The sequence below is a fragment of the Loxodonta africana genome, chromosome 1 (assembly GCF_030014295.1).
Source record: "Loxodonta africana isolate mLoxAfr1 chromosome 1, mLoxAfr1.hap2, whole genome shotgun sequence".
Lineage (NCBI taxonomy): Eukaryota > Metazoa > Chordata > Mammalia > Proboscidea > Elephantidae > Loxodonta > Loxodonta africana.
In genome coordinates, this window is record NC_087342.1 from 213,570,373 (window position 1) to 213,598,154 (window position 27,782).

The 27,782-nt window shown below is 39.9% G+C and overlaps 1 protein-coding gene across 17 annotated transcripts in view; it reads left to right on the forward strand.

Moving 5' to 3' along the window:
* UTRN (utrophin) overlaps window positions 1–27,782 on the forward strand; it is a 616,684-nt gene that overhangs the window by 579,788 nt on the left and 9,114 nt on the right. For 14 of the 17 annotated variants that reach the window (XM_064291826.1, XM_023551169.2, XM_064291831.1 and 11 more), the window contains 7 exons: window positions 3,258–3,296; window positions 3,520–3,585; window positions 4,741–4,806; window positions 19,929–20,087; window positions 20,881–21,121; window positions 24,447–24,555; window positions 25,737–25,829. In XM_064291826.1, the coding sequence (XP_064147896.1) occupies window positions 3,258–3,296; window positions 3,520–3,585; window positions 4,741–4,806; window positions 19,929–20,087; window positions 20,881–21,121; window positions 24,447–24,555; window positions 25,737–25,829 (773 nt within the window). Of the gene's footprint in view, window positions 1–3,257; window positions 3,297–3,519; window positions 3,586–4,740; window positions 4,807–19,928; window positions 20,088–20,880; window positions 21,122–24,446; window positions 24,556–25,736; window positions 25,830–27,782 lie in introns of those variants that run through there. The other 3 variants (XM_064291827.1, XM_064291829.1, XR_010323082.1) reach the window with 2 other exon arrangements.

The following is a 27,782-nucleotide window of genomic DNA, read 5'->3' on the forward strand; positions in this document are numbered from 1 at the left end:
TTTTCAAAAAAAAAAATCAAAATAAATGAGTCGGGCTTGATTAAAGAGTGTACCATTGACAATAAACCTGAGAAACAGGCCAAAGGAGTAGCAAAAGTAATTTGAGGATTGTGATAGATTGTTATTGGCTATTAAGACAGATTGGTTTCCCTAAAGATCTAAAGAAGTAAAATAAACAACTCTTTCCTGATATTGGTTAAGGTGGAATAGATGAGTTGCGTGATTTTTTTTAAGTTCTTACTGTAGCAAGAACCAGTTCATAGTAGGTGTGAAGGTGGAGAGGAGAGTGCTGGACTGGCAGATGGTGACAGCTAAGTTACACCTGAAAGATTAATAGGGCCAAGTGTTGAGTGTTTGGTGGAGGAGGTGGAGAGCAAGAGATTCGAAGTAAGGGAAGCATTTCAAAAGCCTGGAGGTAGACAGCTGGGTGAGTAGGGATGGAAAGCTGAGAATAGCTGCAAGACCTGGTGTTGGAGAGAAGAGCCTGAGAAGCCAGGAAAAGGCATTTGGAATTTGTCCTGAGAACAGTAGGGAGCCATAGAATGTTTATAAATAGGAGACTGCTGGGATTGACTTACTGTGCTCTGGGGTAAATGGATTCAAGAAGGCAACAGACCAGAAACCTGAGGATCAGTCTGCTGAGAACTTAAGGCATTAAGAGGGTCATAAAGTCCTTCAAAAAAAAAACTGGGTTATACTCCATATAGTATTAAAGATATTTAATAGAGTCTGACTCATTGCTTATTAGTGGATCCGGTGTGATTAACCAAAACATTCTGTTCTACCTCCACTGGGGATGGCAAGGATGGGCTGCATTATTAAGTCTGGACTAACAACAGATTGGTCTTATTTTCCTCCCTTTAATCTTAGATTCTAACTATACAGTGAGGATATTGCCTTGTTTTTTCCTTCCAGAATTAAATAAGAAAGCATATCACTTAACATATTTTTTTCCCAACAAATCAAAATAACTCTGATGTCAATGAAGTCTAAAGTTTGATTTATCTTTATTTCTTTTCTTAGAAATTTTCTAAATACATTAAAAAAACAAAAAAACTTCTTTTGAGAAACTCTTCAGTTCAGCTTTCTGCTCCTGCCATTCTTATCTTTGTTCAATGAATCACTTCTGTGCTCATGGAATTAACTTCACAAGAACCAGTCAAGCAGTTTTACAAAGCGTTTCCAAGTCCTATTAAGATCAAATATACACATTTTTTCCTTCTGTTTAAAGCTCACAGAAAATGTTGTAGTACCCTCAAATTTTAGAAACAATTTCTATTTTTAGAAAGTATATAACAAATCATTCCCCAGACATTTAACATGCGTATTCCAGAGTTAATGGAAAGTAGAGATATAGAAAGAAAGACTATTGAACAATGCTATGTTATTTCATTGTCATGTGGTATCTGCTTTATACATGGAGAAGCAGTTGCTATTGAGGCTATTCCGACTTGTGGTGACGCACGTATGTTAGAGGAGAACTGTGCTCCATAGAGTTTTCAATGGCTGATTTTTTTGGAAGTAGATCAGGCTTTTCTTCCAGTGTGCCTCTCGGTGGACTTGAACCTCTAACCTTTTGGTTAGCTGCCAAGTGTTTTAACCATTTTTTTCACCCTGGGACTCCTTATACATGGATAATTAAGTCAACTTAATAGATATTCTGACATTCACACAAAAAAAACGAAAAACCAAACCCAGTGCTGTCAAGTCGATTCCGACTCATCGCGACCCTATAGGACAGAGTAGAACTGCCCCATAGAGTTTCCAGGGCGCACCTGGTGGATTCGAACTGCCAACCCTTTGGTTAACAGCTGTAGCACTTAACCACTACACCACCAGGGTTTCCCTGACATTCATAGAGTGGATAAATGCCTGTTTTTGAAGCAGAATCCAAGAGTCTCTAGTTTTTCATCCCAAGATGATCTTCATCTCTTTGTAGTTTTTGCCAAGCAGAGGTCAGTTTGTGCTTTACCAAAAGGAAAGCCAAACCTGTTGCTGTCGAGTCGATTCCAACTCATAGCGACCCTGTAGGACAGAGTAGAACTGCCCTATAGCATTTTCTTGGAGCGTCTGGTGGATTCAAGCGGCCGACCTTTTGGTTAACAGCCATAACTCTTAACCACTGCACCACCAGGGTTTCCTTGGGCTTCACAGTAGGCAATAATGAGATCATTAACTTTTTCTTAAGCGTATATACGTATAGTAGAAAGAGGAGAATCAAGTGGGTCTAGAATAATTTCAACTTTCCTCTTTGTTTCAGTCACCATGAACTTTTGCAGGAGGCTCTATTTGTTTATTTAAAGAGAGAACTGATTTTCCTTGTACTTTGCAATGTCTGCATGCACCAGTACCTCGCTCAAAAAAAAAAAAGTTTTGTTTTGAACTAACCTTTTAAATAGGATCAGTCATTTTCAAGCTTTATTTCATGGAGTCCTTGGAATTCCTGGGCAGTGCGTGAGGTTGGGGGTGCTCTAGGACTAAAACAATACTAAATGATCAGGTTCCAGGCCCAGATGATTCTAGCAGAACAAGTTTTCTGTTTATCAGTTTCATGCATTGGACTTCTGTGTATACCGTTCTGCATAAAGAAACTATATCGTGATCTAGAGAAGTTGGTTTCTGTTTGTCGATGAGGTGAAATTTTTGGTGGAGCGTAGGGGAGGTTGTCTAGGTTGCATCATTTTTTCAACCTATTGGTAGACACACTACTCACAATCTTGTGAGACTGAGATACTTTGTGTACATATGGGATTCTGTAGAGCACGGTTTCAATTTTTGCATTTAAGATTGAACATAGAATCAGAAAATCTTAATCTTATTGCAGCTGTGCCATCAGTATCTAATGTGATGTGTGGTATTGAACTTTGTCTCTTTGACCCGATTTCTTCTATAGGAAAACAAAAATTATGATTGCGTCTCCCCTCGGTATATTATGGAATGTTAAAAATTATTCTACAATTCCAAGCTATTTTAGAGCACTCTGTTTCTTCTTTTTGGTAAGACTATTTAAAGATGTCTCTGCATCTTGTAACAAATATCTTGTAATGTCTGTGAAAAGGCCCCTGAAGACCCTTGACTACACAGCATCTTTTCTAGAATAAACCATGACTCGTTACTTTTGATTTCCCCATGGTGGACTTCACTGCGTTGTGCCAGGAGCCAGTGGAGAATCCCTCCCCTGACCCCTACTGCTTTTGGCTTCAATGGCTCTAAAGTGTTTGTTCTGTGACTTTTGTTTCCCTCTCCCTTCTCTGCAGTCCTATCACTCTCATCAGTATGTGGCCGGAGCACTACGAGTGAGTATACACAGCCCCATGTGCAGAACACGAATGTTCAGATCCATGTGATGAGCATGGGGTGATTACTAAACTCTCTTTCTAAAATAACAGCTCTGCACCCTGGGTGACAATCCTAGTGATTTGTTTGCATGGCACATTCAGTATTTAATAAGCTAACATTCCTAACAGTAACATCTGTCAACATTTGGGCATAAAACTCTTGCTTTGTTTTTCCTTCTAGCCCCTCTCAGTCTCCTCAGCTGTTTCATGATGATACCCATTCAAGAATAGAGCAGTACGCCACCCGGTAAGGAACTCCGAGAGCAGCCCTCCGCTGCACTGCTAGCCAAGGAGCATCTCTTTCTGTATTAATCTTATATCTTCAGAATACCTCGATAGAAGAAATGTTGTTTTGTAGGAGTCATGACTCCCTTATATTTGGAATCTGGGCTCTCATCTTCTCTTGGGATGATTTGCACTTTAACAAACACCTGCTATAGATTCTGTGAAGAGTAAATCTCAATGGGATGTGATTATCGAGTTCATGAGAAGCCAAACACTCTGCAAGCAGGATTTAGATAATGTAACCCAGTTTCAGTGAGTGAAAGTAAGGATTGAAAGTATTCTCGGTAGATGGTGTGCATACGAATTACAACATGTAATTAAATCTATGCTATTACTTTATTATACAGGTTTATTTTAGAGTCCCCAAACAATATAAAATATAAGCTGGTCTTGATGATGGGCACAAACTCTCAGTTAAAGAATTATGTAGTAGGCATCTGGAGTATAAAGTAGTAAACTAGATATTATGTATATGGTAGCTGGCCATGCCTAAAAAGGTTAGTGCAAGCATCAGCACAATAGTAACATTTGAAGTGGGTCAGTACCCAGTAGAGTTTCTGAGGAAAGGCGGGCATGGGCTGTTGGAAAAGCATCTTCAAGTGTGTTGTGCTGGGAGAGAATATGGCTTGTTGAAGGAACTGCAGGTAGGCAAAGGGCAAAGAAGTAGAGAAGGAGGGAAAGGAGGGAGGCTGGAAGCAGACAATGAAGAATCTACCTGCAAACAAGTTGCATTCTGTCGTTAGTAGAGGGAAGTCATGGAAGGTCTTTAAGCCTGATAGGAACGTAATCAGACTTGCATGAGAAATTAACTCTTGCTTCAGTGGAGAACACAGACGAGGGGTCAACAGGGTAGAGGGCAGCTTAGGCATGGGAGATCAATTCGGAGGCTGGGTCAAGAGTTGTGACAGCATGGGTGTAAGACAAAGGCCTGCAAAAGACAGCAGTGATAGAAATGTAACTCAAAGTAGATGTTTTAATTTTAAAAAACTTGTCAGGGATTTGGTCCTTTCTGTGGCTTGTCAGAATTTTGATGGTTTTAGAACAACTAAGGATGTTCTCTGATTGAGCATGCCCGTATGGGGCCACGTTATCTAACCTCTTTATTTTCACTTTGCAGGCTGGCCCAGATGGAAAGGACAAATGGGTCTTTCCTCACTGATAGTAGCTCTACCACAGGAAGTGTGTAAGTAAATCATGAAATTAGTGCTGCCTGGGAAGGCTAGTGCTGACATTTATGGCTGTCGGAAATGATCATCATTGATTATGGCTCTGAATTTTGATCCCAATCAAAATTGATAAGTGTGGTTCCACAAACGTCCACATAGATTATATGCTTTCAAGCCATGATAGTGTAAATTGGATATGTTTATTTACTTAGTTTCATATGAGTTAATGAAAAAAATCCTACATTTGCCAACTAATGTGCCTTAGTAAAATCAGGTGGTTTTATTTATAATAGCAAGTATATATACTCATTGGTTTTGTCTGATATTTCTTATTAATGTAATAAACATAATTTTACAGAACGCATGCCTTTTCTGTAAAATTCTGTCTTCTGCGTACTAACTTTTTCTCCATAATCCCTGCATTTAACAACGTATGACCCACATATGCTTGAGCATACGGCTCCGCCCCTTATTGAAAAGTGTTAACCCCCCTACTGATGTTTTATTTTATTAACAACTCAGAAAAGGCTCATTGACTTTAGAATACTTTTTAAAAAGCTTTCTAGTCAAATATTTTATCTTTGATTATCCCACTGTTGTATGTCAATTTGATTTTGGAACTTTTCCTTTTTTGTCTGTCATGGAATTAGTAGTTTTGATCCTGAATGATGTCTAAAAAACTTTAATAGTATCAAGTTTACTTGATTCACACAGGTTCATTGTGGTTCGGATTCAATGGGATGCCCTAGGCATCCAGGAAAGTTCTAGAAAATAGTACTTGGGTGTTCTTTACTAAGTAAGACCATGGAGAGAGCCAAGTTGAAATACCTTAAGCTCTCTAACGTAGATTGTCTCTTTCAATATATTTTAAAAATTGTTTTATTTATAATTAAACTTATAAAAGTTCTCAGGAAAATTTTAAATTTCAAAGATTAGCATGTTAATACTTTAAAATAATACATAGCGATGTGAGCATTATTATTTATGTACTATGAGAGTGGATCGGTTCTCAAACCAAAGTAGTATTGATAATACTTTTTCATATTTAACCTTTTTAACTATGTATTTCATGTAAAGTTAAATATCTTGAATATCTCCTAAATTCATATAATTTCCACCTAGGCTGGAAATTATGAAATAGCCAAATAATAAAACAAAATGAAGAAATATTAAGACCAAAACCCTACACCTCTTTAAAATGTATTTGTCATACCCTGTGAAAAAAGTAAAAGTAACCCTAAAATTCAGCATGTCCTATCTTCAAATGAGAGTAAACACTATTGTCTTAGTTATCTAGTGCTGCTGCAACAGAAATATCACAATAAAGTAGTCTAAAAGTCCAAATTCAGAGTGTCAGCCAGGGGAAGCCTTTCTTCCTCTGTCGGCCTTCTCATCAATCTTCCCATGGACTAGGAGCTTCTCCACACAGCGACCCCAGGTCCAAAGGACACGCTGTGCTCCCAGCACTGCTTTCTTAGTGGTATGAGGTCCCCAACTTTCTGCTTGCTTCCCTTTCCTTTTATCTCTTGTGAGATAAAAGGTGGTGCAGGCCACACCCCAGGGAAACTCCCTTTACATTGGCTGGGGGCTGTGACCTTAGTAAAAAACCCACTGCCAAGGGTGTTACAATCCCACCCTAATCCTCTTTAATATGAAATTACATTCACAAACGGAGGATAATCACACAATACTGGGAATCACGGGCCAGCCAAATTGATACATATATTTTTGGGGGGACACAATTCAATCCATGACAACTATTTACATTTAAATTTAGCACTAATGCCTGAGAAAAGAAAAAATAATCAGATAATTAATAAATACATTTTAATACAGTGGAACCTGCAAGAGCCAGAACTTGATGGGACTGCCTTGTTTTTCCTGGTCTCTCAAGTTTTCTGCCTTTGACAGGGTGCAGTCTAACCACTTTTCTTTCACTCTGTGTTCGTGAAAAATACTTGAATTTTCCTTTTCTTCACGTTCAGTGAAGTTATTTTCTTGGCCATGATGAGAGAAATTAAACCACCGAAATCGGAAATTACACCACCGAAATCGGAAATTACTATTAAACAGGGTGTTTTTTTTCCTTTGGAGAGCCTGTGGTTAAACTTTTAGCAGGTCACCACTGCCATGCACCCAGTTCTGTGGTAGGTCTAGAAGTGTAGATGTTGTCCTCATGAATCTTACAGGCTACAGCAGACATGGAAAAGTCCCCTACAAGGGAAGAAAGAGGATCAGAGCATCTATGGTAGATAGAATAATGACCTCCCAAACACGTTCACATCCTAATCCCTGAAAACTGTGAATATGCTAACCTTGATGGCTGAAGGGACTTTTCAGACATGATCAAGGATCTTGAGATAGAGAGATTATCTTGGATTATCTGGGTGGGCCCATTGTAATCACAAAGATTCTTATGAGAGGGAGGCAGGAGGATCAGAGTCAGAGCAGGAAATGTGATGATGGAAGCAGAGATCAGAGAGATTTGCAGATGCTATGCTGCTGGCTTTGAAGATAGAGGAATGCAGGTGGCGTCTAGGAGCTAAAAAATGCAAGGAAGTAGATTCTTCCCTAGAGCTTCCAGAAAGTATGCAGCCCTGCTGACACCTTGCTTTTGACTTCTAGAACTATAATAGATCTGTGTTGTTTTAAGGCACTCGTTTTGTGGCAATTTGTTACAGCAGCAATAGAAAACTAATACAGCATCCAGCCAGCAGATCCAGAGCAATTTAGATGGAACTAAAATGGAGCTGGGTCATACAATAGGAGACATGGAGTGCCAAGGGGTACAACTGTAGAGGTAAACAGGGGTCAGACCACAAACTCCTGTCAAGAAGGTGAAATATTATCTTAATTGCAGTAGGGTCCCTTGACAGATTTTGAAGAGGAAGAACAAAGGTCATTGTTGTTCTTGGAAAGGCCACTTGAGCTTTATTGAAATGTGGAGGATGCTTAGAGTATTTCAAGACTGGAGTCCAGAGGCCAGTAAGGGTGCAGTTGCCATAATCCTGGTGAGAGGAGAAGTTTGTAGCATCTCTTTGGGAAGGAGCACTGGGGACAGAGTGAAGTGGACAGATTTAAGACCTAACTTACAGGTAAAAACCAACAGCACTTAGTGATTAGATATGGACAGAATAAGGGAAAAGGGAGGAGTTAGGAATGATTAAAAGGAACCCTGGTGGCAAGATTTAAGTGCTGGGCTGCTAACTGAAAGGTCGATGCTTCGCACCCACCAGCAGCTCCTCAGGAGAAAGACCTGGTGATCTGTTCTGGTAAAGATGACAGCCTAGGAAACCCTGTGGGGGCACTTCTGCTCTGTCACTTCAGGTCACTTTGAGTTGAAATTGACTCAGTGGCTCCTAACAACAACAAAAATAACAACAAAGAATATTAAAAACATTAATGTCTGGGACAAATATATGGCTAATATTATATCATTTCCTAAAATCAGAAATAATAAGAGCAGTTCGCTGTGAGGGTACAGAGTAAGGAGGAATTGTAGTAACATTTTCTTTAATTTCATCAATTTATATCTATTTCTTTTGATCATATTGCAAATTTAGATACAGAACCCAATTAGAATTTATACATGAAAACTGAACTTGCTAAATTATATAAATAGTATGAGAATGTATAAGCCATTAAAGAGGAATTTTTTTCCTGTGGCTGGTACGTTAATATTTTCTTAATGAATATGTTAATAAGCCTTGTTTTGTTAAAGCCGGCCTGGAGGCTGCTCTTTCACAGTTTGAATTACTGAGTGTGCTGGGGTTCTTTTCATGTTATCATGCAGTGATTCTGCCATCCTGGTAAGAGTCTGAATCACTGACACCCCCCACCCCCACGCCAGGCCTGAAAACCAGTTCATATTCTCTGAACCATGAGTTTTCTGTAGCTGTCCTCAAGAAATTAGTAAATAACCTACGGAGAAACACAGACTGTTGACTTGACTTGGAAAGTTTACCTTTTCTCCCTCAAGTGTATAATATTTGTGTATTTAAACATTTCCATTTCAGTCAGTGAAGACGTGTTGCTGAAGTAAATACTTCAGTATCACCACAGGGTTTCAACAGTTTCTCATTGCTGTCTTTTTCTGACTTGTTAATAGCTTTACATTATGTGTTAATCTTTTTCTCTTTTCTTTTCAACCAAGTGAAACAACTGTTTTCTAACTTATTTAAGGGAGAATCTATTGATTAACTAGTTGGGGGAGAGGGAGTCCTATTTATATAGCTGAATATCCTTTTTCCTCCCCCTTCAGGTCGTCCTTAGTATATTTAGGATGAGGCCATTGGTTGCATACAACTCATTCCCATATTGCATCTGTGACTGCAGATTCCCAACATAGGTGTCCCTTCCTCCTCTGCTGTGGGTCCTTCTTCACTTTGCCACTGTGTCTGTGGTGGCAGCCTGGACACATGGGCCACTTTCCCTCCAATGGATGCTGTCACCTTAACAGGCACCCTCTTGAAGGATGGAAAAGTGTAGAGCTGACCGCATCTTCCATGTGGTACCTTCCTCCCTTACCCCCCATACCAATACAGTTAGATTATGTGGGTGTAGTAGACTTCCTTAAGAATGGTAGATAATTAAAGGAAGAAAATATTTTTAACTATTCACAAAAAAATGTATATTATTGTTACCACCTAAGGCAGATTTTGGAGTCTCTGGGTGGTGTAAACAGTTACTGCACTCAACAGCTAACCAAAAGGTTGGTGGTTCACATCCATCCAGTGACACCTCAGAAGAAAGTCTTGGGGATCTACTTACAAAAAGTCTGCTATTGAAAACTCTGTGGAGCACAGTTCTCCTCTGACAACATGGGTTTCCCAAAGTAGTGGTATACAAGATTATAAGTGCAGCATAGATTATTTTTTATTTTTAGTAATTATGTATTTAGTTTCATATGTATTAGAAATATCTATAACATGCACATCAAACCAGTGGTTTGATGAATATTATGGATTAGAATGAAACAAGTAAAAATTGTTGTTGTTAAGTGCTGTCGAGATTCTGACTCATAGCAACCCTATGTACAACAGAATGAAACCCTGCCTGGTCCTGTGTCATCCGCACAATCATTGCTGTTTGAGCCCATTGTTGCAGCCACTGTGTCTGTCCATCTCATTGAGGGGCTTCCTCTTTTTTGCTGACCCTCTGGCTTACCAAACATGACATCCTTCTCCAGGGACCAGTCCTTCCTGGTAACATGTCCAAAGTATGTGAGACAATGTCTCGTCATCTTCGCTTCTAAGGGGTACTCTGGCTGTACTTCTTCCTAGACAGATTTGTTCCTTCTTCTGGCTGTCCATGGTATATATTCAGTATCCTTCTCTAGTACCGTAATCCAAATGCATCAGTTCTTCTTCAGTCTTCCTTATTCATCGTCCAGCTTTCATAGACATATAAGGCTATTGAAAATACCATCACGTGGGTCAGGTGCACCTTAGTCTTCAAGGTAACATCTTTGTTTCTTAACACATTAAAGAGGTCTTTTGCAGCAGATTTCCCAGTGCAATACATCATTTGATTTCTTGACTGCTGCTTCCATGGCTGTTGATTGTGGATCCAAGTAAAATGAAATTCTTGACGACCTCAAATCTTTTCTGCGTTTATCATGATATTGCTTATTGGTCCAGTTGTGAGGATTTTTGCTTTCTTTGTATTGAGGCGTAATCTATACTGAAGGCTGTAGCCTTTGACCTTTATCAGCAAGTGCTTCAAGTTCTCTTCACTCTCAGCAAGTAGGGTTGTCATCTGCACATCACAGGTTATTAATGAATTTTCCTCCAATCCTGATGCTGCTTTCTTCTTCATATGATCTAGCTTCTCAGATTATGTGCTCAACATACAGATTGAGTAAATATGGTAAAATGATACACACCTTTCCTGATGTTAAACCATACATTATCCACTTGTTCTGTTCAAATGACTGCCTCTTGGTCAATGTACAGGTTCTACATGATCACAAGTAAGTGATCTAGAATTTCCATTCTTTACAATGTTATCGATAATTTGTTATGATCCACACAATCTTTCTGGTATTCTCTGCTTTCAGCCAAGATCCATATAATATCAGCAATGGTATACCTCGTTCCACATCCCCTGCTTAATCTGGCTTGAATTTCTGCCAGTTCTATGTTGATGTACTGCTGCAGCCATTTTTTAAATTATCTTCAGCATAGTTTTACCTGCACGTGATATAATGATAGTGTTCAATAATTTCCACATTCAGTTGGATCGCCTTTCTTTAGAATGGGCATGTATATGGATCTCTTCCAGTTGGTTGGCCAGGTAGCTGTCTTCCAATTTTCTTGGCATAGATGAGTGTGCACTTCCAGCATTGCATCCTTTTATTGAAACACCTCAGTTGATATTCAGTAAATTCCTGGAGCCTTGTTTTTCACCAGCACCTTAAGTACAGCATAGACTTCTTCCTTCAGTACCATCAGTTCTTGATCACATGCTACCTCCTGAAATGGTTAGATGCTGATCAGTTCTTTTTGGTACAGTGACTCTGTGTATTCCTTCCATCTTCTTTTAATGTTTCTTGCATCATTGAATTTTAGTCCATAGACTCCTTCAAAATTGCAACTCAAGGCTTGAATTTATCCTTCTGTTCTTTCAGATTGAGAAATACCACCTGTTCTTTCCTTTTGCTTTTCTAAATCCAAGTCTTTGCACATTTCATTGTAATATGTTACTTTGTCTTCTCGAACCACCCTTTAAAATCTTACGTTCAGCTCTTTATGTGATCATTTCTTCCTGTCCTTTAGCTACTCTATATTCAAGAGCAAATCAGTCTTTTCTGACATCCATTTTGGGTTTTGTTTTTTTTTTTTTCTGTCTTTTTAATAACCTTTTGCTTTCCTTATGTATGATGTCCTTGATGTCATTCCACAGCTTGCCTGGTCTTCAGTCATTAGTGTTCAGAGCATGAAATTTATTCTTCACATGGTCTCTATTCACATGAGATATACTCAAGGTCATACTTTGGCTCTCCTAGACTTGTTTTAATTTTCTTCAACTTCAACTTGAACTTGCATAACAGCAATTGATGGTCTGTTCCACAGTCAGCCCCTGGCCTTGTTCTGACTGATGATACTGAGTTTCTCCATCATATCTTCCCACAGATGTAGTTGATTTGATTCCTGTGTATTCCATCTGGTGAGGTTCGCTGGTATAGATGCCATTTATGTTGTTGAAAAAAGATATTTGCAATGAAGAAGTCATTGGGCTTGCAAAATTCTTTCAGGTGATTTCTAGCGTCATTTCTATCACCAAGGCCATATTTTCCAACTACCAGCCCTTCTTTTTTGTTTCCAACTTTTGCATTCCAGTCACCAGTAATTATCAATGCATCTTGATTGCATGTTTGATCAACTTCAGACTGCAAAAATTGTTAAAAATTTTCAATTTCTTCATCTTTGGCATTAGTGGTTGGTGTGTAAACTTGAATAATGGTCATATTAACTGGTCTTCCTTGTAGGCATATGGGTATTATCCTATCACCGGCAGCACTGTACTTCAGGATAGATCTTGGAATGTTCGTTTTGATGATGAATGAGATGCCATTCTTTTTCAATTTGTCATTCCTGGCATAGTAGACCATATGATTGTTTGATTCAGAATGGCCAGTACCAGTCCATTTCAGCTCACTAATACCTAGGGGATTGATCTTTACGCATTCCATCTCATTTTTTTTGTTTGTTTGATTTCTTTTTTTTTTTAATAATTTTTGTTGTGCTTTAAGTGAAAGCTTGCAAATCAAGTCAGTCTCTCACACAAAAACTTATGTAACCCTTGCTACATACTCCCAGTTACTCGCCCCTAATGATACAGCCTGTTTTCTCCCTCCACTCTCTCTTTTCGTGTCCATTTTGCCAGCTTCTAACCCCCTCCACCCTCTCATCTCCCCTCCAGGCAGGAGATGCCAACATAGTCTCAAGTGTCCACCTGATCCAAGAAACTCACTCCTCACCAGCATCCCTCTCCAAGCCATTGTCCAGTCCAATCCATGTCTGAAGAGTTGGCTTCAGGAATGGCTCCTGTCTTGGACTCACAGAAGGTCTAGGGGCCATGACTACCGGGGTCCTTCTAGTCTCAGTCAGACCATTAAGTCTGGTCTCATGAGAATTTGGGGTCTGCATCCCACTGCTCTCCTGCTCCCTCAGGGGTTCTCTGTTATGTTCCCTGTCAGGGCAGTCATTGGTTGTAGCCGGGCACCAGCTAGTTCTTCTGGTCTCAGGCTGATGCAGTCTCTGGTTTATGTGGCCCTTTCTGTCTCTTGGGCTCGTAATTACCTTGTGTCCTTGGTGTTCTTCGTTCTCCTTTGATCCATGTGGGTTGAGACTCATTGATGCATCTTAGATGGCTGCTTGCTAGAGTTTAAGACCCCACTCTTCAAAGTGGGATGCAGAATATTTTCTTAATAGATTTTATTATGCCAATTGACTTAGGTGTCCCCTGAAACCACGGTCCTCAAACCTCTGCCCCTGCTATGCTGGCCTTCGAAGCATTCAGTTTATTCAGGAAACTTCTTTGCTTTTGGTATTGTATTGTGTGTTGTCTTTCCCTTCACCTAAAGTAGTTCCTATCTACTATCTAATTAGCGAGTACCCCACTCTCATCCTCTCTCCCTCCCCCCTCTCGTAACCACAAAAGAATGTTTTCTTCTCAGTTTAAATTATTTCTCACCATTTCATTTTTGACAACTTCCAATTTTCCTCATTTTGTTTTTCATACATTCCACTTTCTGATTAGTAATGAATGTTTGTGGCTGTTTCCTCTCATTTTAAGTCATGCCACATCAGCAAATGAAGGTCCTCAAAGTTTTACTCTGTCCATGTCATTAAGTTCGACTCTACTTTGAGGTGGCAGCTCTTCCCCAGTTGTATTTTGAGTGCCTTCCAACCTGAGGGACTCATCTTCTGGCACTGTATCAGACAATGTTATGCTGTTATCCCTAATGTTTCCACTGGCCAGTCACTTCAGAAGTAAATTGCCAGGCCCCTCTTCCCAGTCTGTCTCAGCCTGAAAGCTCTACTGAAACCTGTCTACCATGGGTGACCCCACCACCCTGACCATTTCTGAAAGTTTCCTAAAGCTCCCACATTGGTAGGGTCATGATACAATCTCACAATACACTACACCAAGAAAAACAAACCGATTGCTGTCAAGTTGATTCCAACTCATATCAACCGCATGTGTGTCAGAGTAGAACTGTGCTCCATAGGGTTTTCTTGGCTCTAATCTTTATGGAAACAGAATGCCAGGCCTTTCCTCCACCTTGCCACTGGGTGGATTCAAACTGCAAACTTTTAGGTTAGTAGCAAACTGTTTATGTTACCCAGGGAACTCATGGTATACTACATGACAGTACTGGCAACTTTTGAATGAGGGGTAGGTGGTTTCTCATGGCAACCTTGGCTCTTATGTTTTATTCTCAGGTTTGTGTCTTCAGGCAGCCAACACCCAGGTATTAGCAATTTGTGTGTGTGGAGGGGGCTGGGGGGAAAAGATTAAAAACCAACTCAAAGTACCATAAGCAAAAAATGGTGTTAAGTTAGCAAATTTCTATAATATTTGTTGGATTGTGTCTCTTTCTTGAATTCCCCACTTTATCCCTAGGCCCTCTTGGGTTGAGGTTTTTGTTAGTCTGAGCTGAGCCGTGTAGAAATTATTAGCTCTGTCTTGAATAATAATGGTGGTGGTGACAAAAACAGCCACCACCTCTACCTTTATACAGGGCCCACTGTGGGCCAGAAACTGCCCTAAGCACTTTCTGCATCTTAGTTTATTTATCCTTGCAGAAACCATTTGAGATAATACTGTTGTAACCACCATTTTACAGAGTAGATGTGAGGTTAAGGAGCTTGCCCTGGGTATCACGGCCAGTAAGGCAGCCTGGCCCCACACACATGTGCTCCTAACCACCCAGTGAGACACCTCTGCTGCCTCAAGAAGGGAGGGCTTCCTTAGGCAGGAGAGCTGAAGTGGGACTGTCCCAGAGGATCTACAGACCATCCAGTCCTCCCAGACATCATCCCTTCATTGTCAGGATTCTGCCCTTTCTCATTGATGCCCCAGCTTCACATTTGAGACCTGATTAAGTTGTCCGTTCAGGTGATTTATAATTCAGCAACCTGCCAGGACAATCTCTTAAATTTGCTTGTGGGTGATTTCAGCCTTAAAACTTTAAGCAGTAAGAGAAAGACTTAAATTCTACCCCATGCTTTGAGGTGAGAGATTTGAGACTTGAATTTGTCAATCTCTGTCTTTAAGTTATCCAAGGCGTTTTTAGTCATTTCGATCTATGGAAGCTGCAATCCAACTTTGCATTTGAATGTTCCTTCTTCCCTCAAATTGGCCTCTGGAATCAATTGCCTGGTCTCCCGTAGCTTTTATCATCAGAGAAGCTGGTTAATGTGTAGTTTCACCTCCAGGTGTTATGGGTTGCTACTTGCCTAGGCTAGACTATGACCCAGGCTCATGGCTTCTTACCGCACATAGGCCTAATTTCTCAGTACTCCATATTCCCTTGAGAGTCTAGCTCTGGGTCATTTACCTGGGCATTAATTTTAAGGATACAAAGTATCTGTGAAGGAAGAGTTGTGAGCAGTCACATCTCAGGAAGGGACAGGACCCAGGACAGTCCTGGGGCATCTCAGGAATAGGAATTTGTGGACAGTACCTGAGGGAGGCCATTGCTATGATGTTGTACCACTCCATCTGCCCTGTGCCCTTGTGTGGCACTGTTTTACATGGAAGGATGAGACTGGGGGGCTGGCTGTGGTTTACACTGGCATTGCTCGTTGCTGCACTGAGGCCTAGAACACAACAGTCCTTAAAAGGAAGGAAATTAGTTATTTTTATTCATGTCTTGCCTACTTTTAAAAGGTCATTGAATGAATCACAGCTCTTTTGTTATCTGATACGTACTCATTTTGTAATCTAGATAGTAGTTACTGTGTGTGACATAGGAATAGTATGATTATATAACGTGCAATGGTATTTTGTTGGTACAGACTTATATTTTTGTGGCATTTTTCTATTTTAGCAGTAGACACACCATTGACATTTAATGGTTCTAATATAGAACCTTATGTACTATCTGTATTTTAAAAGCGTGCTTCTGATTGTAATTATATATAATTAAGAACTTGAATGTATGTATTTTTATATTTAACTTGTAGGCCTAATAACCTGTGAAAAACACTCAAAGACTAATATTGCATGTTATACATAAATGATTTCTTAGTTACTACTTTTGTTAAAATGGCCTTAATTTCCTTCCAAATACCTTAATGAAAGAATGTAATGATAATGACAATGATGATAATTACAATAATATGTAAAACCCCATCAACTGCCCCTCTCAAATTCAGTCTATAAATGATGACAACAAAATTCTTCTGAATTCTAATTTTAACTGGTTTGTATGTTTATTTGTTTCACTGTAAATAATCAGACCCCAAATCTTTAAAATACAAGTTTAGTTGGTGTTAATACTGAGCAGTTAAGTATAATCTCCGAGGTTAGGTGCTGGCATAGTTGTTCTAAGGGTGTGGTATGATACAAGAGGTCAGGGACCAGCCAGGTAGCTTATACCAGCTGTCATTGAGTCATCTCTGGTTCACAGTAACCCCATGTGCGTCAGAGTGGAAATGTACTCTATAGGGTTTTCAATAGCTGATTTTTCAGAAGTAGATTGCCAGGCCTTTGTTTCTGGGTGGACTTGAACCATCAGCCTTTAAGTTGGCAGCTGGCACATTAACTGCACCATGGAGGGACTCCAGGTTTTTCATAGCTAGTGGATAATTCATTGTTTTCAACAAATACGAGAATCAGTTTACTTCATATCTCTGGTAACAGCTGAGATCGTCACCTCCTTTTATTTATTCTTCGTGCTGTATGTTATCTTGCTAGCTCTTTGTTTCTTTTGCTATATGCATGAAGAGCTTTCTTTGCCTATACATAGGAATGACCACTTGGCTAGGTTATGACTCTCAACATTCCTCCATTGTCTTTTGACAGTGAATACTAAGAAGAGGTAGGAGGCTAAACCTTCTTCTTCTTCTGCAGATGATTTACTGTTTTGATTTCTGGCTGGCTGCTTGTCATGCTTTTTCTGTCCTTAAAATGTGAAAATTTCACTGGGATACCTATGAATGTTTTTCTTTTGTTATTATGATTCGAGGGAAGGGGGCGATATTCGATCTTCTCATCTTTTTTAGCCTGAAAATATTTACAGAATGTTCTACTGTATGTTAATACTGTGTCCATTTGTCAAGTCCCTATATGAAATGTGTACTTTTTATTCTCTCTCATTATTGCCTCTTTTTCCATGTCAAATGGGTGAGGTGTCTCCAGGCAACACTGACTTAGAGCATGGAGATCCATAGTAGCTAAGTCAGGTCCCAACAGTATTGCCCCATTAGCCTCATAGCCTGCTTTTTCCCTTTGTAAAACAGTTAGATTTAGAGTCTTGGCCATTTAGCACCTATCACTCACACTCTCACACACACACACAAGCACACATACACATACCCCTCTCTGCCAGATTTTCTGCTTGATTTAATTATATGGGAAACCAGGAGCTTTCAGATATGCTCAGAAAGGCTGCTGCTCAGTGGAGGTACAATGCATCTTCCCTCCTCTGACCCTCATCCTTCTAAACCAAGGAACAAGCCTGGCATCCTTTTAGACTCTCCTTCCCTTATTTCCAGAAACCCTGGTGGCGTAGTGGTTAAGAGCTACGGCTGCTAACCAGAAGTTTGGCAGTTCGAATCCACCAGGCACTCCTTGGAAACGCTACAGGGCAGCTCTACTCTGTCCTTTAGGGTCACACTGAGTGGGAATTGACTGGACAGCAATAGGTTCTTTTGGTTTTCACTTATTTCCTGGTGATGATACACTTTTTTAGGAAAGGGAATCAAAACAGGATGCCTTGTCTTACTTCAATCTTTATCTCATCCATGTTCCTTATTTCCAGCTTCTAACTGGGTTGTAAGGGCCCCTCCCCTGTTTTTAAAATTGTTTATTGGAGGAAGGAAAGGGATGTTAGGTATCTATGTTGTCATCTCATCCCAGGTTATGCCCAAAACAAAAACCAAACCCGTTGGTGTCAAGTCGATTCTGACTCATGGCAACCACATGTGTGATAGGGTAGATCTGCTCCATAAGGTTTTCCTGGCCATAATCTTTACAGAAACAGAACACCAGGCCTTTTTTCTGCAGCTCCAGTGGGAGTTCAAACTGCCACCCTGTTTATTACCAGAGTGCAAACCATTTGTGCCATCAGGGACCTCATCCAATTCTATAACTCTTATTAAAAAGATAGAGGGATAGATAGGTTTATTGATAAAATAGAAGTGAAATAAATCAAAAAGTAGCTCATTTGAAACTTTGTCTTGGCTGTTTGACAAGCATAACACTCACTTTTCCTCATTTGTTTCATTGTGTCTCTCTGATCTCAGTGCTCAGGATATACCTTTTCTAAGAATGCACTAACTCAGATGCAATTTCAAGCCCCTTCTTTACCAAAGTAAACTTCAGTAACACAAGGGTCAGGTGTTCAAATCAGACTCAAAAGAATCAGAGATCTTACTCGGTATTAAGTGTTGCTAATAAGTTCAAGAGTACAAGTAATCACGAGGCAGGGGTGAGTGAGAGAGGTCTGGGATTGCAAGCGCCACTCGCCAGATCCTTTCTTGCTGCTTTAGAATGGGTTCTGAACCCAGTGTAAGAGGCAAGGCCTCTGAGGGTTCTGTACAGTCACGTCCATTACACAGAGAGGAGCTGATTTATCATGGACGATTTCCATTGTATACTCTGATAGCTGCACACCTTATATGATGTTTTCTAGGAAGCCCTATCCTATAAATCCATAGGTTTCAAGGTCCGTTTTCTAAACCCATCAAAACAGACCAGGTACAATCTACTGAAAGCATTCAATAGCAGGACTCTATCCTAGCCTTAGCCAAGAGGTCTGTCATTTGCATGTTTGCAAGTCAGAAATCTATGACTAACATTTGTGCTGAATTATTTAAATAGAAGAGTATATGGATGATAGGCCCCCATCCTCTGGGTTCTCCCTAGTAAAGGAAGAGAAGGGATTCTAGGCCTGCTGATAAGCATTTCCTTCCCATAAACCTATCAACTTTGTCTACATTGTTCTGCTTTTGCTAATGTCAGTCATTAGATTTGACCACATTATTGATACGTCTACTTCATTAGACTAGAAAGTAGAACCCAAGTGAACTAAATGTAGTTTCTTGTTTTAATGCTCAAGGATCGATCCTAGAAATAATATGCTGATAATATCAAGTAAAATATCTGAATAGGTTTTATGTATCTGTGACTATAATTTGGGCTAAATTACTTAAATAAACAAATATATGGATGATAGACTCCAGCCTATGAGTTACAAAGCGTTACAAAGATCCTTTCAACCAAATATTAAAGACAGTGAAATTAGCCTGTTATTAATCAGGTTATTAATCAATAATCTTTCAATCTCCTCTTTTTGGCATTCAGTTATTGATTTTACCTGTGAAATCCTTTATATTAACTTTCTATTATCCTTTATATTATGTTTAATACACGTAAATTAGGTGAATATGACAGCAGTGGTGGTCCAGTGGTAGAATTCTCATCTCCCGTGTGGAAGGCCTAGGTTCGATTCCCAGCCAGTGCACCTCACATGCAGCCACATCTGTCAGTAAAGGCTTGCGTGTTACCATGATGCTGAACAGGTTTCGGCAGAGCTTCTAAACTAAGATGGACCAGGGCGAAAGGGCTGGAGATCTGCTTCCAAAAATCAGCCAGTGAAAACTCTATGAACCATCACAATGGTCCGTCCACAGCCAATCATGGAGATGGCATTCAACTGGGTGGCATTTTGGTCCATTGTAGTGGGGTCACCACAAGTCAGGGGCTGACTCAGTGGCAGCTAACAACAACAATTAGAGGCATCTCTTCCTAAAGTTTTAAAGGGCAGGTCATGGAGACACTGAACTATAAGGCAAGCTTGGCCCAGCAGTCATCTGATCATCACTGTTTCCACCTCCCTTATGTCTAGAGATATCCTTAAGACGGGACATGAGTCTGTGTGTGTGTGTGTTTCCTTTGTCCCCAGGGAGGACGAGCACGCCCTCATCCAGCAGTACTGTCAGACGCTCGGAGGAGAGTCCCCCATGAGCCAGCCTCAGAGCCCTGCGCAGATCCTGAAGTCGGTAGAAAGGGAAGAACGGGGAGAACTGGAGCGGATCATTGCTGACTTGGAGGAAGAACAAAGGTGTGCTAGCCATGGAATAAGAAAATACATCTTTCTGGAAAAACTTCTTTAGTGGAATGTCTTTAATATTCACTTCATCATGATCCCTACCCATTCTTTTTTGGAATGATTGCCTGAGGATTGTAGTGGGGTCAGACTTTTAGGGGCCATTAATGAGCTGGGGTATAGGCTGCAGATTGTAGCGGCATTTGGAGGTTCACTGATAATGCCTGTTAAATCTTAAAGCTGTGTTTTGTTACTGCTTGCTCATCTTACTGTTAGTAAATGCTCACACTTAAGGGGAAATAAGTAGCATGAGCTAAGTTTGGATCCCGTAGACATACAATGAAACCTGTGAGAGCCAGAACTCGACAGGATGGCCTTGTTTTTTCTGGTCTTGCAAGTTTTTTCTGCCTTTTTACAAGGTGCTGCCTTACCACTTTTCTATAGCTCGTTTTAGTGGAAAATATTTGAGTTTTCACTTTGTGATAGGTTTTCATCTTACACATGTTCTGGCTTTTGCAGGTTTTACTGTACTTGGATGAGTCCCTCAGTGGTTCAAACCATTAAGGGCTCTACTACTAACCAAAAGGTTGGTGGTTTGAACCCACCCAGAGGTGCCTTGGAATACAGGCCTGTAGACTTGATTCCAAAAGGTCACAGCCTTGAAAACCCTCTGGAACACAGCTCTACTCGCACGCATGAGGTCGCCATAAGTCAGAATTGACTTGACAGCGACTAACGACAACAGACATATTTGGAAAGAAGACAAAGGCCACGATATTAATTCTGGTTTTTTCCTTTTATACATTAGGAATCTGCAGATGGAATATGAACAGCTAAAGGAGCAGCATCTTAAAAGAGGACTCCCTGTTGGTTCACCCCCAGACTCTGTTGTATCTCCCCATCACACTTCTGAGGATTCAGAACTGATAGCAGAAGCCAAGCTCCTCCGGCAACACAAAGGTCGGCTGGAAGCAAGGATGCAGATTTTAGAAGATCACAACAAACAGCTGGAGTCTCAGCTCCACCGACTTCGACAGCTGCTGGAGCAGGTAGGATGTACAGAATACGGCACCCCACTCCCAACGCTACCTGTCCCCTCTCCCAGGGGGTTGGCCTGGGTGTCAGGAGAGAGGTCCACTTTACATTTCTCAGCCTTTTAAAATGTATGCATTAAATCCTGAATGGCACAAAAATGTGTTAATCAGTGATAAGGTTTGTTTGTTTTTAATTTTATTGTGCTTTCAGTGAAAGTTTACAGCACAAATTAGTTTCTCATTCCAAAATGTATACACAAATTGTTTTGTGACATTGGGTGCAATCCCTGCATTGCGTCAGCAAGATGATGAGGCTGTTTTAAGATAGACTCTCCCATTCTCCTTTAACACTCAAGCTATCTTAGCTCTGAAGAGTTTGAGGCCAAAGATCCTATAACATACATCTGTAGGAATTACATATAGGAAACATCTGTGGAACTTAGAGGGAAGGAAGCCACCAGAAGGCTTCATTCTAAATCCTCTGTTCATGTGGGCTAAGAACACTGACTCCAGGAACCCTGCTTTCTATTTTTAAGAAATGAAGTGACAGATGTTTATTAATTTGCTACCACTAATTCCTAACATTGGAGCACTGGTGGCACAGTGCTTAAGAGCTCAGCTGCTAACCAAAATGTAGGCAGTTTGAATCCACCAGCTGCAACTTGGAAACCCCATGGGGCAGTTCTACTCTGTCTTGTAGAGTTGCTGTAGGTCAGAATCAACTCAATGCCAACGATTTTTTTTTTTTTTTAAATTCCTAACATTGGGCCATGTTTTATAGCAGTTGCTTTCAAACTTTCATGACAATAACTAATACAGTTTACAATATAACAAATACATAAACGTATGTTAAATACAAAACATTTTTTGATCTTACAGAGGGATGCCATCTTATTTTCTAGTCTTTTTCCTTTCTTCGGTCCTTCCTTCCCTTTTCTTTCTTCTCTCTCTCTCTTTTTATACTGCTCAAAACCAAACCAAACCAAACTCACTGCCGTCAAGTCGATTCCAACTTATAGTGACCCTATAGGACAGAGTAGAATGGCCCCATAGAGTTTCCAGGGAGCACCTGGTGGATTCGAATTGCTGACCTTTTAGTTAACAGCCATAGCACTTAACCACTACACCACCATTTTACTGCTTAAAAAAACCTAGATTGGTTTTATAATTTATCAATGGGTAATAGCCTATAGTTTTCAAAATGTGTTCTCGGGCATATAAAAGAGGTGTCAGAAACAGTTCCTGCCTTTCTGGTGCCTGCAGTCTTGCTAGGGACCAAAGAAAGACATGAGCAAGACAGTATCATATATAAAGACACGATGCACTGTAGAGCATGACATACTTGATTACACAGAGCAGTTAGAGAATAGGGGCCTATCACAGAACTAATAATGAAGGTGCTTTTGCAGCACGTATAAGTAGTGCAGAACCTAAGCTGCAGGTACAGTAATCCCAGCAAAAGGGCCTCAAATTTTTTCTCTCTCGAAGAGTCCCTGACTTCAGTCTTCATGTCATCTTTTGCCTTTCTGTCTGCCTGTGCAATGCAGGGCCTCTAGGCAGTATAGCGGGAGTGTTTTTCTCCAGAATTACTTATTGAATCAAAGTCAGAAGTCAGAAACAAATTTCTTTCCAGCGATTTTCTTGACTTTTAGAAGACCATCCCTTCTTAGTCACTATCAGTGTTCTTTAACATTGTCATTTCTGTAGCACCTACCCAGTGGGCCATAGGTTTATCATCATTTCAGAATTGCTCTGTTTTCGGGAAGGGCTGCTTCAGCGCCTCCAAAGTTTGCATCATTAGACAATAATAGGTTAATAGTTCTCCAAGACTTGTCTAAGGCCCGGCTTCCTCTAAGTCCTCCAGAATGTTTGATTTTTACATCAGTGCCAGCCACATGAATTGAAAACATTACATTGTCGGTACTGTGGCTTTGGAGGTTCTGAATGGTGCCTGTGTAAGGGATTAATTTTCCCTTAAAATCTCTTGTTTAGAATATGAAGTGCTAGTGTTACCAACCTGGTACAGAGATAGAATGACTGAGGAAAGAAGCTAACCTTTATGCGGCATCGCTTGTTGATGTTCTTCGGAGAGCTAACGGTCCTTCACTCTCTGTCACCTCCCACTCTCTCCATTCCATTAGGCAGCGCTACCTAATGGCACATGTTCCTTCAGAATCCCACAGTAATGCTTTTAGAGATAGCGGATATCTAAATCAGCTCTCTCTAAAAGCATTACTGCAGTGGGTTTTTTGGGGTTGATATCTAAATGGCTCTGTGTAACCCAGACTGGAAAGCTCTTATCTCCTCTTAATGATTTAGCCTGAATGCTAGAAGTAGATGGAAAATTCAACTCTTATAATAAAAACTGGCGAAAAGCTACCACTACCAGACTTCAACTAACATACACTTAATGGAAAAATCTGCATCAGAAACCTTGTAATTTCTGCGTTCCCTGAACAATGAATAGCGTTTTCTAATTTGATCACGTACTTGTCAGTGTATCCCTCAGCGTTTCAAGGATTTGTTGGAGAATGCATTTACAAAATGCTTACCAGGTGTCGGGCTACTCCAGTCACTTTAGAAATGCTAATTCATTACCTCCCTCACAAAGCCCTATGAGATGGGTACCATTATCATCCCCATTTTATTGACAAAGAATCCCAGACACAGAAGATTAGATGGTTTACTGAGAATTATACCATTTCTGGGTGGCAGAGTTGGAATTTGAATCCAGGCAATCTGAATCCAAAATCATGCTCTTAACTACTCTCCAATATTGCCTTTAAATATGGGCTGCAATTTTGAAATTGGACACATTTATTGCATTAGAATAGGTCCCCGGGTGGTGGGAGTGGTTTGAGCTTATGGACTAACCTAAAGGTTGGCAGTTCAAACCTACCCAGTGGTGCCACAGATGAAAGGCCTGGCAATCTGTTTCTTTAAAGATTACCGCTAAGAACACCCTATGGGGCAATTCTATTCTGTAACTCATGGAGTTGCCCTAAGTCGAAATCAACTCAATAGCAAGGGGTGCTCTATTAAAAGCTGTGCTGGTATTTTTCAGATTGATGTAACATGTTTGTAAATGAAACTGACATTGATAAATACAACTGGCAATACAACCAATGAGTTCTTCAGGGGGCCCGGGTGAAAGGGGAGGACCTTTTGATACTAGTGCATCCATCCAACTGATGTTAAACCATATTGGAAAATGTCAGAAAGCAAACGACTCTACATGATTTAATTACACATGGTGGGGAAGGTGAAGTTAAAAAGGCAACGATTTCCCTGATAATTATTTGAACCATTGCTCTGCTTTATCCTCTGAACGTGACTGCAGCCTGAATCTGACCCCCGAATCAATGGCGTCTCCCCGTGGGCTTCCCCGCAGCATTCTGCACTGAGCTACTCGCTTGATCCGGATCCTGGCCCACAGTTCCAGCAGGCAGGTCAGTGTCCCGGGCAGAGCGGCTCCAGTCCCATCTGTGGTCTGCCATTTGTTTTTAATCATAAAGAGCATCCTTAGGCACTGGTGTCTTAGGGCATAAAGGAGTTTTATTTTCGCTTTGGTCTCAAATAAATACAAATCCATCTGAGCAATATAAAAAAGCAAAAAGTTTAGAATAATTAGCTATAACACAACTTGCTTATAATATGTAGTAATGGATTGAATTTTAGTGAAAAGATGAAAAAATTGAGCTCTTTCTTTTGGGATGAGTCAGAGTCTGTTTAATTTTTTTTATTTGCCTTATGACTGAGTCTCTTAGTAATTTATGGTTCTAAAATTTCATATTTATACATATTCGGAATATAATATAAAAGACGATCATACCACATATTGTCATATTGTGGATCTGTGAACTCTTTAGTCCATTTGCTCCATCCACGTCCCTGCAAACATTGTCACCCCCTCCCGCCCCGCTCTGAGGCAGAGGTCCCACTCAGCCTGTCATGGGTCACAATGGGGACCTGTCATTGCTGCTTGGAAAGTCTCTGGAAACCAGGCACTCAGGAATGACATTTTATTATTGATGAAATTCAAGTTCTAAAATTCTACTGTGGACCACAGACTTTATAACCAACTTAATTTGTTTGTGAGATATTTTTTAGTATATTAATCAGAAGAACTAAATCATTAATATTATTGCAATAATTTTTTAAGCAAGAAAATTGTTTATTCCTTTTAGGAAACACACACACACACACATCTGAGTAAAAAAGTATGTGAAGATAGCTTGACTTTTGTGGCAGGTTAAGCTAGCCTATGCTGAAGACTCCAAAGAGAAAGAAGGAAGAAAAAAAAGGAATTGGCAATAGAATGTTTTTCTCATATGAAAAAGTATTTGAAATGTGAAATAATAGATTTCTAATGGATAAATTGAATGGATAAAAAAACCCACTGCCATCGACTCAGATAGCTAGCACATTTTAATTACATAAAATTGATATTACCAACAAATGAATATGGAACATTTTTTCATTTCTCCCTAAAGTTGTCATTTTCAATGAGAGATGTTTTCACATTGACATGTGGAGGCTGGTAAGAGTATTTTCTCCTGAAGTTGGGTTTTATTAGGAGGCTGGACATTAATTTCAGGACACGTGTTGGTTTTTGTTCTTGCTGTCACAGCGGCGGAGGACTTGTTGGCGCCACCTCGTGAAACCAGCACAGACCTCACTGAGGTCATGGAGCAGATCAACAGTACATTTCCATCTTGCTGTCGTGAGTATAAAAGGCCATAAGCCCACCGCTATGCTGTATTTTTCCTTTTTTCTTTTCCCGCATGATACCCTTTGCCTTCGTTGGTAAGATAGCATAAACTTCTGTTAGAAACAGGCTTGAATATTACTTGAAAATAAGTCAAACATTATATATGTTGACAAAGAAAATGAAGCTTAACTGAGATACCATCGCTTCACTGGGACACAGTGACAATGCGATCCTGCTTTTTGAGACTTTCCAGCATGCCTTATGAGTGACAAAATGAAATACGTCTGTTTTTAAAAAGAAATGATCCTCCTCAATGCAAACTACACTAAGAAAAGCATTCATTTCAAAGAAGAGCTTTTAGTGGCAAGCCCAGCAAGCCAGGAAAATAGCCTTTTCTAAGGTAATTCCCTCTCTTTTCTCCAGACATTATTAACTGATGTCATCAGATTCAGTTGCAGCAAGGGATTATTTCTAGATTTTCCTTTTTTTTTTTTTGTCCTATTGGTTTCTTTGCTCATGGAATAAAATAGTCATTGTAGAAAGGCCAAACAGTTTAAGGCATCACAGATTACAACCCTGTGTATTTTCCATATGAACCAACAAGGGCCAGAAAATGCCCAAATAAAAACAGCCCAAATCCAAGGGGGAAATTATATCATGATTCTTATTTACTGATAGTTTTTCAAACATTTGATCCTGAGCATCTTGCTAGCTTGTAATTTCTGCTGAGATCTCACCTAAAATATTTTTGCTATTTCAGACAACAGTTTACTTTTATATACAGGCACACTACTTAATGCTACAATTATATTTTAAATAATCTCTTAAAGAATATGAAGGTATTATTTATAATTTTAGGGTGATTTTCTCTCAAATTAATTTTAAATCTAAGCAGCCACTTAACTAATAACTAATGGTGGTGCAGTGGTTAAAACACTGGACTGCTAGCCAAAAGGTCAGCAGTTTGAAACCACCAGTGGCTCAACAGGAGAAGGATGTGGCAGCCTGATTCCACGGAGATTTACAGCCTCAGAAACCTTACAGGGTTGCTATGAGTCAGGATCAACTCAACGGCAGTGGATTTGGGTTTTTTGGTTTTATACATTATATAAATATATAAAACCAAACGAAACCTGTTGCTGTCAAGTTGATTCCGACTCATAACAATTTTATAGGACAGGGTAGAACTGCCCCATAGGGTTTCCAAGGCGTGGCTGGAGGATTTGAACTGCCAACTTTCTTTGGTAGCGCCTGAACTCTTAATCGCTACACCACCAAGCCACCATATATAGTATACATATGTAATACATATATATCATACACATATGCACCAATGGTTCGCACTTGACTACTAACTGAAATGTTGGCAGTTCAAATCCACCCAGCAGATCTGTAGAACAAAGGCCTGGTAACCTGTTTCCCTAAAGATCACAGCTAAGACAACCCTATGGAGCAGCTCTACTCTGTAACACATGGGGTTGCCATGAGTTGAAATTGACGGAAATGAGTTTTTGTTTTGTGGGTGTATGTGTGTTTACGTGTATTGTACGCAGCCACTCATCTCCCTTTTTTCCATTCTCTCCTCATAAAATACCATCCTAAATGAGGAAAAAGATTTCAGGGAGTGTAGATATATTGACTTCATTAAAATTGTACTCTACTGTACAGTTTACAAAATGCCATCATTAACAGGAAGTAAAAATAGCTATTTAAAATATATTCACTTCTGAATTTTTGGGAATATTTGCCTAAAGGATCCATTGTAGTTTCCAGAGGCACATAAATATAAGTATTTATATTTATGAATGTGTCATTTTCTAGATTATTATTTGTAATTCAGCTATACTGCTCAGAGTTGAATCGTATTTTCTATATAGCAATCCCCTTCTCACCCTCCCAAAAAACAATTGTGCACTTGTGCACACACACAGACACACACAAACTTTTTTGGCCCTGAAGAGTCTC